The sequence below is a fragment of the Leptinotarsa decemlineata genome, unplaced genomic scaffold (assembly GCF_025532065.1).
Source record: "Leptinotarsa decemlineata unplaced genomic scaffold, Ldec_3_MD MMD2_tig00004307_RagTag_RagTag, whole genome shotgun sequence".
In the NCBI taxonomy this organism is placed as follows: Eukaryota; Metazoa; Arthropoda; class Insecta; order Coleoptera; family Chrysomelidae; genus Leptinotarsa; species Leptinotarsa decemlineata.
This window is the reverse complement of record NW_027412606.1, coordinates 6428306-6446668: the sequence shown is the minus strand read 5'-3', so window position 1 is coordinate 6446668 and position 18363 is coordinate 6428306. Positions and strand designations below refer to the sequence as shown.

The 18363-nt window shown below is 36.3% G+C and overlaps 1 protein-coding gene across 2 annotated transcripts in view; it reads right to left on the bottom strand.

The window, feature by feature from the left end:
• Positions 1 to 3219: 3219 nt before the first annotated feature.
• Positions 3220 to 18363, bottom strand: part of LOC111514869 (lysosomal alpha-mannosidase) — a 45317-nt gene continuing 30173 nt past the window's right edge. For both annotated transcript variants that reach the window (XM_074178870.1, XM_074178869.1), the window contains exons 13-18: positions 13252 to 13583; positions 12918 to 13188; positions 12726 to 12855; positions 9072 to 9193; positions 8865 to 9014; positions 3220 to 3557 (exon numbers count right to left, since the gene is read on the bottom strand). In XM_074178870.1, coding sequence (XP_074034971.1) covers positions 3273 to 3557; positions 8865 to 9014; positions 9072 to 9193; positions 12726 to 12855; positions 12918 to 13188; positions 13252 to 13583 — 1290 coding nt within the window. In that variant the 3' untranslated portion in view covers positions 3220 to 3272. The remainder of the gene's footprint in view (positions 3558 to 8864; positions 9015 to 9071; positions 9194 to 12725; positions 12856 to 12917; positions 13189 to 13251; positions 13584 to 18363) is intronic.

The window sequence follows — 18363 nt, the reverse complement described above, 5'->3', positions numbered from 1 at the left end:
ATCACGAACATTTTTATTTACAGACACGTTTCGCCAACACCGTAGCTTCCTCGTTAGAGTAAAACTACTCACTCGGTAGAGTGATTACCCCAATTTCATTTTTTTCAAATGTATAATTAGTTATTCTGCTAATCCGAGCGAGTACAAATCCAATAAATTGAAAATAATGAAAATCGATCCACTATTTTGCGACTTTGTTTTATATATTAGATATTATTCGTGGATTGAGTCCTGGCGATCCTATAAATGGCGTCATCGTAAGAGAAAATGCCATAGCGTTTTCTAATTCATATGCTTGCCCTTCAAATAACAATTGAGCCCAGCGGTGAATTCGTGCTGGTTAAGCGAAGCACAAATGTTGGGTACCAATGCGAGTCGAAACAGCGTTGTCGTATTGGATCTCGTATTCTTTGTTTTTGGGCTCGGTTTCAACGATGAATCGTTTACTGTTATTGGCTACTTTTCATCATATTATGGGTTTATCCGAAGCGCCAATATAACGTTGTTTTTGTGTGAATCGTATTAGATTGTTTTCGGGTTGAATAAAAAAAAACCTATAGTGAACCCCTTAATTGAACCTCCTTAATTGAACCCCGCCCTTTCATCCAGAAAAAAAATTGGTAAACAATATCTACTTTTGAATTAGTGAATACTATTATTATCATTTGTATTGTTATTATCATTATACCCTAAGGTTGATGCTTATCTTCGAAGCCCCGATACATTCAGGACAGCACGCCAGCATTATCAATCAATAATTACTCACCACACCGTGGGGTACGTGATTAATGGGTCCGAGAATCGTATGCCCTAAGCAAGCGCAGTGAGCCAAAAATGACAGTCTTCCGTATTTGATCGGCTAAGATTTCTGCCTGAATACGCAATCTGGCATGATCTGGAGCTGAGAGGGTAGAAATGGCATCATTTCACCACGGACCCCAATAATCAAAACAACCATCTTGACAGGGTGGTCCAGATAGAGTGTATGAAGTTCGATGAGGAAATCTAAGATATTTTATCTGTTTTTCTTCCCCTTTCGGACGAAATTCATCTCGCCAGAAGTTGAAAACTACACGACAAATATCGTCTTGCTGTGTTGATCGAAAAGAACTACTTACATCAGGCTTATAAGTTTGTATAAGCCTGAGGATGGCTATAATGAATAGTTCCAATAAATTCAGCACTTCTCTTTCCCCACAACTGAGCCAATATCCCCCGGAGCGTAGAGCATCAGCGATGTCTTGGCAATACCGTAAAAGTATGGAAATATTGACGCGTTATGTCAATGGATGTAGGCCAAGACTGCATATGCTGGACATGCTGATAGCAAGTGCATTATGGTCTCAGGCACTTCGCGACAGACCCTGCACCTTGTATCAGGAAGCTCAATACATATCACTCGAGTGCGGTAGACTGAGGTGTTGAAGACATCAGAGTTTAGGTATAAACTAATTGAAAATCAAAATAGCATGAAAGAAATTTTACCAACCCGTTTAATAGACATCTAAAACCAATTACCAATTTTTACATTGGAGAACAGATTTGATGGAGGGAAAAATTCAATTTGATATGGTCATTCAGTAAATTTCACCAATCCCTAAGCCTAATAATTTCCTAGCCTTCCAAAAGACTGATTTTTGAACTTTTCTCTTCCGAATGTTATACGTTGCAGTCGTTGTTGAACTCATGCCCCTCTGCCTAAAGATGGTAAATGTGGAATTGGTCTTCACATTCAAGAAACTACTCTATGTTTTTTAATTCTATGGGAAACGGTCCTCCAAGTTTGGCCAGTATCAAGTTTTGTGCGATAACTAAAAGTCAACTCATATACTCCTGATCTATATCTAACACTGACGTCAATAAGAGAGTGTGTGTTCGGTGAGTCTTGGCCTAATACTCCACTCCATCCACCCCCGCTCTCCGAGCGGTCCTCAACTTACTGATGGGCACTTCAGCAAGATTGACATCTGACCTCTTTTTGGTCGAAAGTCAGCCTTTAGGTGCTATTCTTTCGCGATCGAATAAATGTTTAGTCGTGACTATTCTTAACTGAATTTTTGCATGGGGGCCCCCAAAAACTAACCGGCGGTTGTAATGAGCGTCGGGCGTTCCTCAGTGAATCTGAGGGGAATTGAATCGCAGTCGAGTTGTTCTACGTTGAACCTACCTGAAAGAGAGTTTATCTGATTAGTACTATACTTGCCTGAGTCGCCTGACGGCGAATAGTGGGGGTGGTCGTCGGTTTTGTTTTGTTAGCCTCGGGTGTTTATCTCTTTCTTGGAATCTGGGGATCGCATAGCGCTGGGTTGTTGTGCGATCTGATTCTATCGAACACGCTTTCTGCGTGTTTTCTCATTTACACGTCCACATATTGCGTGTCCAGGTCTAAGTCTCTGTATATAAATCTGTTGGGGATGTAGAACGGTGCGTTTACGGCGGCCCTTACGCTCGCTTTCATAAACGACTATATCTTCTTTCTGCATGTCTGTGCGCACTGGCCCCAGGCAGTGCAGGTATACAGTATTATGGACATAAGTACGGTTTTAATCATCAGAAACTTCACTTTCAACCCCATGTTGCTTCTGCGTCCTACGATTGGTGCCAGACGTTGTCTGGCGTGTCTGGCCATTCCTATTCTTGGCTTACACCTGCCAATATAAAGAAGATGTATTCTAGTGATCTGTCCCCCTTCCTGAAAAGGACAGAATGGACGATGACCTAGGAGGAAAACTCCTCGGGAGGATGTACATATGGCCTAAGTTCTGTGCATCTACACTCCCCCTCCCTACTCTACAGACAGAAGAGTTGTATGACTTGACTCGGATTGTCTAGTATCGTTTTGAGCATTCTTGGGGAACCCCTCCCTCTATGATTATATAAAGTACTGATCAAATTCAGTCAGCATATACACGCCTCAGGAAGGTATTCTATAGTGAATACGCTATGGATTTTCATCAAGTATCGACGAATTCCATTACATTATAGGGGCAATGAATTCATGCAAGTTGAGACAATATAAACATTTAGCGATAAATTGACGCAGTGGTTAGTCTGCCCTATTCGCGATTCCAAGATCGTGGAATCGAATACCCTTTCGACCACATATTCATCTAGTTGAAGGTAGGAGCGGCTCAAGGAATTATCAACATAACCTACCCAGAATACAAAGATAATGACCATCGTAGTCGATGCCACTGACACCCACAAAAAATATAAAACACCGATTCAAAACATATATTAAAATCAACTTTAACTCAAATTTGTATGGCTAACTATTTGCTCTCCATTTCTATAATGAAAGTACGAATTTGCATGGCAGTCAAAACTATTTTCAGATCAATAGGATCGTCTAACGAATCCACTTTTGTATCCATCATTCTGTTTTTCAAACTACTGTTCCATTTGATCCTTGCAGATGCGTCTTTGTCGTTCTTGGGAAGTAAATCTTCTAGATAAGAACTGGTGTTGAAATGGAGTCTATGATTGTCGGACAGCCATTGATTCGCGCCGAGTGTTGTTTCTCTCAAGGAAGTTATTTCGAACGCTGCAAAAAGGTCCTGAAAAATAAATTGGTTGGTGATATTTGAATTGGCCAAGAACTCACAAAATGAGAAATAAAAAGCTGAAACCAATGATGAAGATATTTGGATAACGTCGTTATGTAGATCAAACTAATTCCGTGACATAAAAATCGTAATTTATGAATGAAATGTGTTTTTTTTCCAAAATCAGTACCAATCCAGATTGGTAGCCCTAAGCCAAGTGTCTTACGGCGATACATCGATGTCTACCAGTAAACGTGACAGTGTTTTATGTAAGTCAGTTAACATCGAAATTGTATAATTATGGATCAAAAGGTGTGACATTAGAATGAATTTGCTCTTTTTTGAAACACCGTCATAAGTACGAATGTATTCCAAATATCCAATTTGGAAGGGTTGGTTTCGTCAATTCAAAGAGTGAAGCCATTAATATTGGTGTACCACAAGGATCGATCCTGGGACCTATTTTATTCATAGTGTACTCTAATGATTTGAATAACTTCTGGAACGGCGTTCATGTAACCAGCATGTATGCAGACGACACGTCATTGATTTCTCAAAAAAACGAATTTAATATGCAAAAAAGATACAGATAAAGCTTTACAACTGATGCAGGACTGGTGCAATACAAATTTTCGGAATTTGAACGCTCATAAAACCCAAATTATACGATTTCATAACTATCAAAGAAAATGCAATCCTCTCAGAATTAAAATGAGTGTTGATATATCCATTGACAGTACAGACGAAACCAATTTTCTTGGACTATTTATCGGCTGAAATGTAATCTGGAAAAGTCACTGTACAAACCTAATAAAAAGATTGAATTCCGTATGTTTTATGTTCAGGAATATCAAACTTATGCTTGGAATACCTCAGCTAGTGGCTCCATACCATGCACAGGTTGTGTTACGAATTAGGTATGGAATATGTTTTTGGGGAAATACCACTTTGGCAAAAACTGTTTTTTTGTACAAAAAAGAAAAGTAAGAATAATAGCTAAAGTTCCTAGTACATATTCCTGTAGGTTCCTTTTCAAACATTTTAGAATTTTGACCCTCATGTCTGTCTATATTTATGAATTATCTGTCTTCATTTTCAAAAATAGACAAACATTTGTTTCGACGGGAGATTTTCACCCCGTAAATGCACGCCAAAGAAACAATTACCACATTTCATTCACAAAATATATGGTTTCTCACAATGCACCTACAATTATGGGTCTGTCTATTTACAATCATTTACCTAAAAGTATAAAAGAAGCCAAATATTTTTAAAAAATCAGTAGCTCCCTGAAACAATTCCTGACTGAAAAATGTTTCTACTCGTTGTAAGAATATTGTAATAGCAAGTTATATCATATATTATGTATATAAGTGTAACTGTATGTGTGTATGTGTATTGTTATATTGACTTTTATATATTTTTATTCTTAAATGACTGTACTCTGTTTTAGTACTCTTGCATTATATATCGACCATTCCTATCCTATACATTTTATATGTCTTGTGGAAAAATAAATATTATTATTATTATCATAAGTTAAATGTTTACCTTCCATTCAGTATGATTTGTAGAAATCCTGTGAATGATATCTGACTCAATTTCATAATGAATGTTTAGAATACAAACTGAGTAGAGAAAAGTATTTTCTGTATGATTCAGTGTTCATATATAAAAGTATTTGTTTCGAAATAATTTTTCTTTTATGTAATTCAATGTTTATATGAAAGTAGCTGTTTCAGAAGGGCTTTTTCTTCCAGTGTGTGTCTGAAAGTAACTTTTTTGCATGATCTACACATCTATGTATAAAGTTACTTCTTTAAAAATTGATTATTTCCTCCCTTTCTTTGGAAGATTCCCACATTTTTCTGTATCAATATGGAGTTGTAGAAAGTCAAAAACTTTCTTTTTCATGGAACACAATATTCTGTAGGTTGAAAATCGTACCCTGATTTCAAAATAAATGTCCAAATTTTAGTTTCATCTCAAATATGTTACTCTTAGGAATTTCTACTTTTATACAGTGTGTCTCACTTCTCATGGAAACACCCCCGTATCTTGCGTAATATTCGAGGTAGAACGATGATGAAACTCTCTGGACTGACGGAAATGCTCAAAATGCACCTATCACCTGAATGGGGTTGGCCGAAGTGATATTCACTGTCCGCCACTCGCGATGGAACACCCCATTTTTACGGTAAAACATATTAGGGGCAAAATAGGCTCAAAATTCCCTCAGATTCGTGATCAGGACTGACAACTCACTACGATTACACTTTTTTCCTGAAAAAATGTCAGTCCTACAAAATCAGAATTTGTCTCACTTCTTATGGAAACACCCACGTATCTTCCGTAATATTCGAGGTAGAACGATGAAACTCTCAGGACAGATGGAAATGCTAAAGTGATATACACTGTCCGCCACTCGCGATGGAACACGCCATTTTTACGGTAAAACATATTAGGGAGCAAAATAGGCTCAAAATTTCTTCAGATTCGTGATCAGGACTAACAACTTACTACGATTACACTTTTTTCCTGAAAAAATTTTAGTCCTGAAAAATCCGAATTTGTTTCACTTCTCATGGAAACACCCCCGTATCTTCCGTAATAATTGAAATAGATTTTTTTTTGTTTTGACATCAAAACATGAACGAAATTGTTTAAAAGAAACTCGACTTTTGTTTTCACATGAATAATTTATTTTTTATTCTGTTGCCAGGAAAATTATTCCTTCTCAATAAGAGAGAAAATGGTAATTTTGTAAGAGGAACGGAAACATGTAATCAGTGAGGTTTTAGGATGGTTACTGTTAGTTCATATTCTCATTTTCCCATTATTTAAAAAACAACAAAGATATTTTGTGGCGAAAAATTTTATGTAGTTCAAAATTCTTTCGAAGTACTACTTTCAAAATCACATTTTCAATAAAAAAACAAAACAATCAATTTCAAATGATTCAACTGTTGACAATTTTATATTTTCGTGCCTTCTATGAAATTTCCCTCCAATCGAACACATTTTTCTATGCGCCTTCTGTTATTTCCTCCAACTCTTCTGAGTTCTCTAAGTGTGATTTCTCTATACGCTTGTATAATTTTTGCACGGAGATCTTCCTTATTTGTTAGCCTATCCTTATAAACTTTATTTTTCAAGTTTCCCCATGAATAATAATCCAGTGGAGTTAAATCTGGGGATCGTGATGGCCATACTACGAGAGGGCTATTGGGTCGTATCCATTTTATAGGTAGATTCCTATTCAACCAAACCCTTGTTATGCCACTATTGTGAACTGGTGAACCATCAAACTGAAAAATCATGCTGTGTCTCACATCCAAAGGTAGTTCTTCCAACACATCGGAAAATGCATTTCCGAGAAAATCAACGAATAGTCATCCGTTTAAATTTTGATCGAAAAAAAATGAACCGATAATATTTTCGTTCAGGATACCACACCACACATTAACTTTCTGAGATATTTGGTCTCCACAATTCACCACCCAATTTGGATTTTGTTCAGCCAAAAACCTCATCTTCTGGGAAGATACAACACCATTCATGGTAAAGGTAGCCTCATCACTGTATAAGATATACTTTAAAAAATTCCTGTCATTGAGATAATTTCCCTGCATCCATAAACAATACTCCATACGGCAGATTTCATCTCCTTCGTGCAAAGTATGTGAAAATTTGGGTTTGAACGCATGCATTTTATGCCTCTTAAACACCTCCATATTTTACTGCGGCTCATATTGAGTTGAAGCGATAAGTTTCTCAAACTAATTCTAGGATCTGCTTGATGAGCTGCCAATATCGTATCATCATCAATATGATGTTTTACAATTTTTCTGTCCTTTGTTACCTGGCCGGTGCTCACGAATAGATTATATATTTTATGTACAGTTCCAGGGTGTACAGCTATCTCTAGCGGGTGTCTTCTATTATATTGAGCGGCCGCTTCACGATAAGACCTCACTCCTTCACCAACAATTAAAACAATTTCAATTTTTGCTTGAAGTGACAGACGTGCCATGTTGAACTTTGTCGATCAAAATGAGCTGATATCAGTTAAAATGGGAACTTCAGAAATATTAAAATATGAACAGGAACTCACGAACAGAAAACAATTGGAACACAGGAACAATATCCAACACAAATACAGGACCAATAAACACAATGGGAACAAAAACACAGCAGAAACAATAGGAACAACGGTGATTCAAAAAACAACAATACTAGAAACAACAAATGCATTAAAAACTGGTCTGGGAAATAATACAACAAGATTTTCAACGAAATTGTCAGGTTGACAGTAAATATCAATGAGCAAATGTTTTCCATGGTTATTTCAGGGCACCGCATGATTCAATGAAACTGATGTAATTCAATCCCTTCAAATGATTTCAGACAACAATTCAGCAAGTAGGTAAAATAATCTAAATTTTACCTGTTCACCGAGTGCGATTTGTTCTTTAAAAATTAACAGTTGTTTCGGTGTTGCAATGAGTATGAAGATTAATTTTGTTTCGGATGATGAAATGTTTCCTCAATATTTTGATGAAGACCCCGCACATATTCCTTATGAGAAATGGCTTGCCTTGAATTTTGCCGAAATTTTGATATGTTGTAGTTCTTAATGTGCTGATTGAAAGTGTCCACAGCCAAAGCTCAGAATTGTACCGAGATGTAAACCTTTGAATATAGATTTTTTCCATTTTTGCAGTTTTTGCTCATCAATCGAGAGCTCTCACTTCTGGTTGGGATAGAATTTGGATGTTCAGCAACCAGAATTAGTTGTACGAATAATCTTCTTCAGTTATAATAGATGCCGCCATCGATAGTTTTTCATACACTGCTTCACACTATCTCGATAATCTGAGAATATGGTGCTGTGACATTTTCCTCAGATTCGTAGTAAGTTGGTAGTCCTAATCACGAATCTGAATGAATTTTGAGCCTATTCTGACCCGTAATATGTTTTACCGTAAAAATGGGCTGTTCCATCGCGAGTGGCGGACAGTGTATATCACTTTGGCCAACACCATTCAGGTGGTAGGTGCATTTTGAGCATCTCCATCAGTCCTGAGAGTTTCATCGTTCTACCTCGAATATTACGGAAGATACGGGGATGTTTCCATGAGAAGTGAGACACTTTGTATAATTAGGTAGGTGTTGGCATGATTTTAATAATTTTCTTGTATTCACATATTCACATGTGAAATCCAATTGTCTGTTGTAGATTATAATTGAATGATTGTATAATGATAGATTGACATCATATCACACGGTGGTTGAGTGTTATCCTAGAGATAGACCTACCTTCAAATCAACAAGCACTGGCTTGGATAAAACAGGATCTTCATTGCTTTCTATCACATGCTCTAATCGAAGAAGAAATGATTCGCCTTTCCAAGGTTCTAGTGTGAGAATTTGAACATTATCGGGAAGGGCGTGGTTCAACCCAGCATACTAAAAAGTTAAAATCTGGTAATTGAATAAAATATTCGGGAAATTCCATAAACAAACCTTCATTCGATATTTTGATTTATATTGTTGATAGGTTAGGCCATTAGTAGGCGACAGGAAAGTCCACGATGAAAGAAGTTTTCTTTGAATTATATCTTTTTCTTGGGCAGCAATGGTTTTACCTGAAAAATACAATATTTGAATGAAAAATTGATAACGGAGGAGTAATTGGTGAAAGTGAATCTTGCTCTCCAGATAGCAGCAATAGTTTTAACAATAATTTATTTATCAACATAGAAATATGGAAACTCAATAGTTCACATGATTGTTAGTAAAATAGAACTACTGTCAATGAAAACTAATACATGAAACGAACAGTCAGAACTGAAAAAACATTTTTTTTGTGAAATCATCTGAAGGAAAATTCGTTCAGACCAGTTTCAACTCCCTACACTGTAGGTTAGTGGACCCTGACACCGACAGGTGTCAGTGCAGGTTCCTTCACTGAAGTTCTTTCTGCATATGTTGTTGGTGATACAACTGCCACAATAGATTTTCAATTAATGGAACAAACTTGCAGACGTGTTTTGGGCTGTTTGGTCACTCGTCAGTGCATGGTAGTGTCTTTCATCAACATAAAGTCGATAATTTCCGACAATTGAAAATCGAATTCTTCAGAGTATCATTCCTCGACAACAAACAACAGGTTTGTTGTCGAGGAATGTCTGTCTGTGAACGAGGTAATCAATCGCATATCCGTCCGAAATTTGCCCAATTTCTCATATAGAAAAAATAAACTTTTCACATATAGTCAATGGGCATACTTGAAGACTGAGTATAAATCAAATCATCTTTTTTATTTATTCATTTATTCATTTATTTGTAATACAATACTCTACATGACATAGCCCAATTACAGAGCAGGAAATAACAGAGTATAATGGATACATCACAAACAAGTGACTGTAAAGTCTACAAACACTTCAAACAATACAAACAAGTGACTATGAAGACTACACATTTTATTTTTATTATAGGTGACAAAACAATTATTTTTGAATTTGTGATTTTTTATTTGACAATTTGCAACTGAATATATCTGAATTATCGCTAACAGAATTTGTCACTTTACACATGGTATTGATTGGAGAATTCTCAAGAACATTTGTTTTTATATAGAAAGTACTCGGATCTCTGGAACAGATTCTAGGAATGCAAATATTAAACTTTTCCAGTAATGTTGGGCAGTCAACTATGCTTTTGTTAATTTTATAGGTTAGTGCAACACTATAATTTCACGCTTTTTTTAGAGACTGCAAAAGTTATGCTTTTGTAGCAATTCAGAGTCGGTTGTTCCTATTGGGGGATAAATGCCATCGGTTTTTAGGCTTAGCACTTTCAAAAATTTTCGTTGAATTGCTTCTATTCTATCAATGTGATATTGATAAAAAGGGGCTCCACACAACTGAGGCGTATTCTAACTTTGATCTTATGAAAGCATAGATTAAAGTTTTTAAGGTCGAAATTTCTTTGAAATCACTACTGTTACCTACAATTAATCCGTACAAACGACAGGATGAGGATGACGATAATCTATGAAAGCATAGATTAAAGTTTTTAAGGTCGAAATTTCTTTGAAATCACTACTGTTACCTACAATTAATCCGTACAAACGACAGGATGAGGATGACGACATTATCGATATGCCTATTAAATGATAGTGCAGTGTCAAATGTGATGCCAAGATCAGTAAATGTTCCTGGTCTCACCAGGGAAACGTTTTCTTTTGGATAATCAAAGATCACGATATTCGTTTTCAAACTGTAGGACATGACCTTACATTTATCCGGGTTCAGCGACAAGTTATTTCGATAACACCATTCTACAACCCGTCCTACGTTTGCTGAGAGGTTCACACAATCATCTATGTTCTCAACGAGGCAGTATAGTTTTAGATCATCGGCATATAAAAGGAAATACACATCTATAACATCTGCAATATAATTAATGAATATATTGAAGAGCAACGGCCCCAGATTTGAACCTTGTGGAACACCGGAAGAAGCACTATATTTGATAGATTTCAAACCATTGAGCTGAACATATTGTTTTCGATCCCGTAGATATGACTGAAAGAGTGCAATTAAGGATGGAGATAATTCAAAGGCTACTAGTTTGTTCAGTAGAATGCTATGATCAAGCCTGTCGAAAAGTCTGTGTAAATAACATCAGTTTGGGCCCTATTGTCAATAGATCTTAAGGAACAATTCGAATTGTTCCTTTAACTTCAGATGATTTGATTTATAGCCAGTTTTCAAGTATGACCACTGATTATATATGAATAATATTTTGTGAATAAGTTTCATTTCATTGTACCTCTTTTGATGAAATAACAGTTGGGGCACGGCGTAACAAAAATAATAGATAGGTACAGGTCCATAGGTCTCTCCAATCTTGGGAATAGGAAAGAGTTTCAGGGGCCAAATCTGGAGAATACGGTGGCTGAGGTATGTTTACTTTGTTGTTTTTTAGCCAAAAAATTACGAACAAGCAATGCCAACTGAACAGGTGCATCGCCGAGATGCAGAAGCTGTGAATTGTTCCACGGTTCCACTTCCTTTGTTGTTGGTTCGTCAATTTGACAAAAACATTTACAGCTTTTTCATTCGAGAAAAAAATCAGTTTCAAGATAGTAAAACTACGAAAATTAAAGAAAAAATTAAAATATCAACCGAGCAGTTCGGACTATTTTGTTGATGATTCTCTAAGTGTATTTGAGAACTGTCCTGTTGAGCAACAAATTGAGAATACTCTGTATTCAAAGAAAAATCAGTTTCAAATAAAAAAAAACTTGAAAATCGGCCGATCGATTTCAACTATTTTGTTGCTGATACCCAAGATGTATTTGAGTATACTTCTGGTGAGAAAGAAATTTAAAAAACACAGAATTCCAGAAAAAACAGTTTCAAGATAGCAAGAACAGGGAGAATAAAAAAAAATATTAAAAATCAACCGATCTAGACCAACTATTTTGTTGCTGATTCTCGGAGTGTATTTGAGTACCCTCCTTATGAGCAACAAATTTGAAACACTTTTTATTCTCAGGAAAACCAGTATCAAAATAATATCAAGATCGAGGAAAAAGAAAAAAAAAAGAAAATCGGCTGATCGGGTTCAACTATTTCATTGCTGATACTCAAGGTGTATTTGAGTATACTCTTGGTGAACAACAAATTTGGAACATCTTCAATTCCAGGAAAAACTAGTTTCAAAATAGCAAGATCAGAAAAATTTTAAAAAAATATTTCAATTTTTTTCTCTATATCCAAGGTTTAACAACTAAAAAGTTACTAAATCTTCTGTAAATATCAAAGGAAAAGTATATAATTTAATGAGTTACTTTGCTACCTTTATATCACGATAGCATTATTTGCGATTTCTAGCTACACATTGTTGTAATTTTTTTCTGCAATGTTGCTGGATTCGCCATGCTAGTTTGATAGGGCTTTATTCTTGTGTCATTGCGAGTAGTTGATGTTTCCAGTAAACACAGTTTACTGTCAGATTTGGATTTCATTGTGAATTCCATATTTGATGTTTCTTAATTTCATGCTAGAAATAACTTTCGCGACTAAAGGTTATTTATGCTCATTTGGGGTACGATAGAGAGCATATTTGAAAACCACTTCAGCTACCTCAGAATATTGTACTCACCAGACGGATTCTTTTTTGTACCAAAAACGACATAGTGTGATCCTCTAGTGACCAATCCCTTGTCGAAAGCAGTCTCATTCAAAGCTTCACCAACACCGAATGCATCATCGTGTAAACACTTTCTATGTAGCTGAAATGAGTTTGTTTAAACCTAGCAGTTATAAGATTAGTAACTCAAAAACTATCACTTACCATAAGTTCAATTTGCCCGTCCTCCAAACTTGAACCTCCTTGAGCTCTATCTGTTAGCACAGCTACTTCAAGATCTTTTTCTCTGATTGATATTTTGGAGGTAACTGGATAATAATTTCCCGCCACTGGTTCTTTGAGGTTCAAATTCCAAGTCGGTCGGAAATTACGTATTCTTGTAAGAGTTTCACGCCCATTCGAGTCCGTGTAGAATAAAGAGTTGGAGTCCAAATGAGTCGTGTATCTCGTAATGATTTCTTTTCCATGAGCGTCGCTACAAAAATCGAAATTGGTCATCAAGGTGTGTTCAATGATAGACAAATATTATGAGACTTACTCAGTGGGTATAGGTCCAACGATCCAGTCAAATTCAACGTATGTTTCTCCGCTATAGACTCGAATTATTTGGCTGATCCAGTCATTGTACTGTTGATGTACTTCAGAAACCAGGTTGCCCAAGTAGATCTTGACTTGGTTTCGGTTTTCTATACTAGAAGCTTTGCCGTATGGTCGAAATATATATGCACCTGATGATCTATTCGCAAAAACCTCATTGTTACCAACGAATCCTTTGTAGTAAAGAAATTCTTGGTTGAAGTCTAGAGATATATTATTCATGATTATTTTGCTGATCGACCCGGTAGTTTCATTGATTTGGAATTCTGCTTCCTGAAAATTGAATTACTTTGAATGGCCAAATTTTGATATAAAATTCATGAGTATCGGATTTTCATGTCTTGAGATATGTTCCTCGATCAGGTCATCAAACTTTCAACTAGGTAATAGTGAGTAGGTCTGTTCCACCCTCCACCCAAAAGTGTTACTGATAACTGTGTCGTATCTTTTTTGAACCAAGCATGCAGTATTCTTTTCCGAAGGAATTTGAACTACATGCTATATCCAAATTAATATTGAAGATTGATACAGACCCGAAGAAGAGGAGGAGAGTACGATTTTTTTGAGTTCCATTCTAAAATTGAACATGGATATACCGTCAAGGATATTTGATGCCGTGAGGTATTCTCAAGTGAAGAAGCGTTATAGCAGATTATTTACTCCAAACTTCAGGTAGTTCGAGAATTTCAAGAAGACATTCTGGAGCCCAAGGAAATGTTGGGCTTGAACCAACATCAAGCTCATTCACCAATTCTCGTTGAATCATTTTGGTCCTCTTACCATACATAGTTCGAGAAATAATGAATGCCCTAAAGAAAATAACGGCAGCCGCCACTGGTAGCCATAAACCAATTGTGACGTAGCTAAGAGCGCGCGAATTTACGATGTTCGCTGTCGCTCTAGATGCATCGGGAGTAATACTACCGATTTCGATAGAATTCCGGCGAAAATTTCTAACGCATTCGATTACGATATATAAACGCTAGCCACGAACATATCGACACAGTCAAGTGGAAGTTATAGTGCGGTACGCGAAGCGATCTAGAAAGGTGATAGACATTCGAATAATAGTTGAAGTTTTAGTTGAATTGTTTGTTGTATTCGAAGTGAAATAAAGTTAAGTTTCATTATTATTCAGCGTAGTCAATTATTGGTCAACCCACGGGAAAAAGTAACATTTGGTGTCGGAAGTGAAATAATTGACTGAAATTTTTCCGTTTTATGGTGAAAACAAGGAGTGTTGATTACTACGGAATGGAAAAGCTTGAGAAAATGTTTGAGGCTTTGCAAGCGAGCCTGGCGGGGAATGAAAAACGCAGAAGAGAGGAAGATAAGAGAAAGGTGAACGCAAAAGAGAGGAGAACAATTACGCCCAAATGAAGATCATGAATAATTACCAGGTATTCAAGAAAAACAGGAGAAAGACAGAGACTTGCTGGTAAATATACAGGTAAAACAGGAAAAAGACAATGAGATGTTCCTTCATTTATTAGAAGATTTGAAATCTTTCCAAGTGAGTAAAGGGGAGGTACAGGAATATATTCAGGAAGAATTTGGAAAGGTATTTAAGGAAACAAAAGAGGGATTGGAAAAAGTAGTTGAAAAGAAGCTTGAAGGGGTTGAAAGGAAATTTGAAGAGGATTTTGAAGGAGTGAGAAGGAAACTTGAAGGAGTCAATGAAAAGTTTGGAGAAGTCGACGAAAAGTTTGAAGAACTTTTCCGGGAACTTCGGAAATAATTGCCGGAACCGATTACTGTGGAAAAATGCAAATCGGAAACTACATCTACCCTATCTAGCAGTAGTTTTATTAAAACTCTAACTTTCGATGGCGAATCTTCATGGTCAATTTATCGCAGACAATTTGAGACCGCTACAGAAAATAATGGGTGGAGAAATGAAAAGAAATCAACAGCTCTCTTACTGGCACTACGAGGAAAGGCTTCCGAATTTCTGCCAAATATTCCAGTGAATAGGCAAAGGATTATGAAGTAGTCATATCAGCTTTGGAGGTCAGATATGGTAGTGAGCACCTTCAACAAGTCTACCATGCTCAACTGAAGGTAATAACTCAAGGTCCATCAAAAAGTTTGCAAGAGTTTGGAGCTAAAGTCGAAATTCAGCCTGCGTCAAGAAAAGTCCCCAGGTATTTGGTTTCCATGATTGGACGCAACAGTAACAGCTTAGTTTCCGATGGATTCCTGAATAAACATCAGTGTCTTTTCACCATCGATACTGGAGCAACGAGGTCGGTAATGAGAGCCGACATTTCCAGCAGAAGCAGTTTGAAGAAATTATCAATAGTACCTGTTCTAGAAAAAGCCACTGAAGATAAATTAACAGTCAAATGGAAGTTACAGAGCGGTACGCAAAGCGATCTAGTAAGATGATAGACATTCGAGTTATAGTTGAAGTAATTGAATAGAACTGGCCGATCCTTGATAAAAATTTATTAAATTTATCAAAAAACTAATCAATACAGTTGGAGAGGAGATGGAACAGGACGAATCTATAAATTTTTTGGACTTGACAATAACAAAAGTTAACAACAAACATGATTTTTCAATTTATCGTAAACCGGCACATACAGATATTATCATTCATAATTCGTCCACTCACCCATATCAGCATAAGGTAGCAGCTTTCAACAGTATGATCCACAGACTGATAAATGTACCCTTGTCAGAAGCGAATTTCAATATAGAACTGAATATAATAAAGCAAATAGCCGTCAACAATGATTATGATAGCGGTCTGATACATTCTTTATTATCAAAAAATTTATACAAGCTTTGAAAGAAGTTTACCCAATTCGAAGAGAAGAGGATAACAGTTATAGAACTTTAACCTACTTAGGCCAACCCACTACAAATATTTCAGATTTTATGCACAGCAAAGGTGTAAATACTGCTTTCAAAACCAACAACAACTTAGGCATGCACTTTAAAAATAACAAAGATAAAAGTTCAGTTTCAGAAAAATCAGGAGTGTATAAATTATCGTGTGGTTCATGTCCGATGTTTTATATAGGTCAAACTGGAAGAACGTTCAAAGCCCGCATAAAGGAACACAAATATAGTTTTCAGAATGGAAAAATAAATTCCACATATACCAGTCATTTAATCTCAGAGGGACATGAGTTCAACCATGATTACAAACCCTACTTTCGAAAAATTTATTGATACCTGACCTTTTCAGGTAGATGTATTATTTAGGTAGACGAATAGGTACTAGGTTATAGTATGAAATGGTGTAATTTAGAAGTAACTCTCAGTTTATGCTTGAAGAAGCTATTGTATAGCGAAACACGTGTCACGGATTTTGTAAAACCCTTATAGTGAAAATCATACAATAAACTGTATTGTTTAGTTTTCTATAGTTGAAGTTTTAGTTGAAGTGTTATTGTATTTGTAGTGAAATAAAGTTAAGTTTGATTATTCAGTGTAATCAATTATTGGTCAACCCACGGGGGAAAACGTAACAATATCAAAGCCGTAAATACATTACCTACTAACACTGGAATGAAAGAGAGAGAGAGAGAGAGAGAGAGAGAGAGAGAGAGAGAGAGAACACTATTGTATCAATAAACACACTGTATAATGTAGGATAGTTATTTTGAGTTTTATCGACTATTTCTGTATCTACGAGATAATGTGTCTTCTTTGTTGAGAGCATGTTCGGCTACAGCTGATTTGTTGGTTTATTCGAGACGACAGGCGCAGCAACAAAGAATCCGGTACACTCCGGTTAGTACTTAAGGTTCTCTGGAGTCCTTAGCTGACCTTGAATTTTCTCTAAGATTTTTCATTTGGTAGGAAATTTTTTCCTTCACTAGCCTAGCTGGGGTAACTTTGGCGTTATTTCTCCTGTTTCGTATGTATTAACAAGGTCTTACCTTATAACATGCGATTCCCAGCACGTTATGATAGCAGGTATTTTCTGCTGGGATTATTTCTTGATCATTTATTCAATTGAAATTCAAATAATACACATTGATTTCAACCTGTAGTAGAAGTCCATTATATCTCGAAGTGAAGTGTAGTAGATTTACGATGCATAAAAACTCAAAATAGTCTCCAAAATTTATTATCACCCTAATATGTTAGAATGGTAAAACCATCAATCAGTACATGTTTCGAACCTATATAGGCTCATCATCACCTAATTATTTGAAAATTATAGAGAAGAAACATTTTATGAAACAGAAAAAAATTATCACAGGTTACCAATGAATAATTGGTCACAATAACGTGTTAATGGTAATGAATATTTTATATTTAATAATACGAAGGAAGTTTATAACATCCTAGCTATAAATGACTGAAATTCTTAGAGCTTAGAGCCCTTATACCTACTAATTAACATCAACCACAAAAAATACCACATGAAAAACGAATACTAATGAAAGAGATCCGAACTGAATTGGAACAGAAAGGAGAATCAACAAACATTGATTTTAGTCAAATCAATACTAATAGTATTGAATAAGGGCAGTTGAGTGATTCATCGTAGCAACATTTGGCGGGTGAGAACAGCGCTGTCTGGTGTTGGATTACCAGCTCATTTGTTTGCCTTGCACTGCGGCTGTTGATGTTCAAGCTTGGCTTTGCAAGTGACCGCTTTAGGGAGACTCGTTTATCCTTGATATTCGAGACTTCGTTCGATAAGATGTCATCACCTTTACTTTCAGGCTTGTCCTTTTCAGGACAGTTGAGTGGTTCAGCTTTGCACCACTGTTGAAACCTTGGCGGCTCGAAACAGCGCTGTTGCTTGCAGGTTCATCTAGTTACCTTGCAGTGAAAGACAGATGGCGAAACTCGTTTGGCGGTCAATGTTGAAGCTTGGCTTTTCAACTGACCGCCTTGGGGAACTTCGTTTATCTTTGATTCAAGGATTGAGTCTTCTGTCGATCTCATAGATGGAATCTTCGTAGGGAAAGAGATCATCTCTTCTATCGATAGGTTGAAGTTGAAAGTGTTGATAAAAACTACAATTTTCAGAATTGGGAAAACATACTGCCAAACATACAGGGTGTTCATTTGAAAACTTCCCACC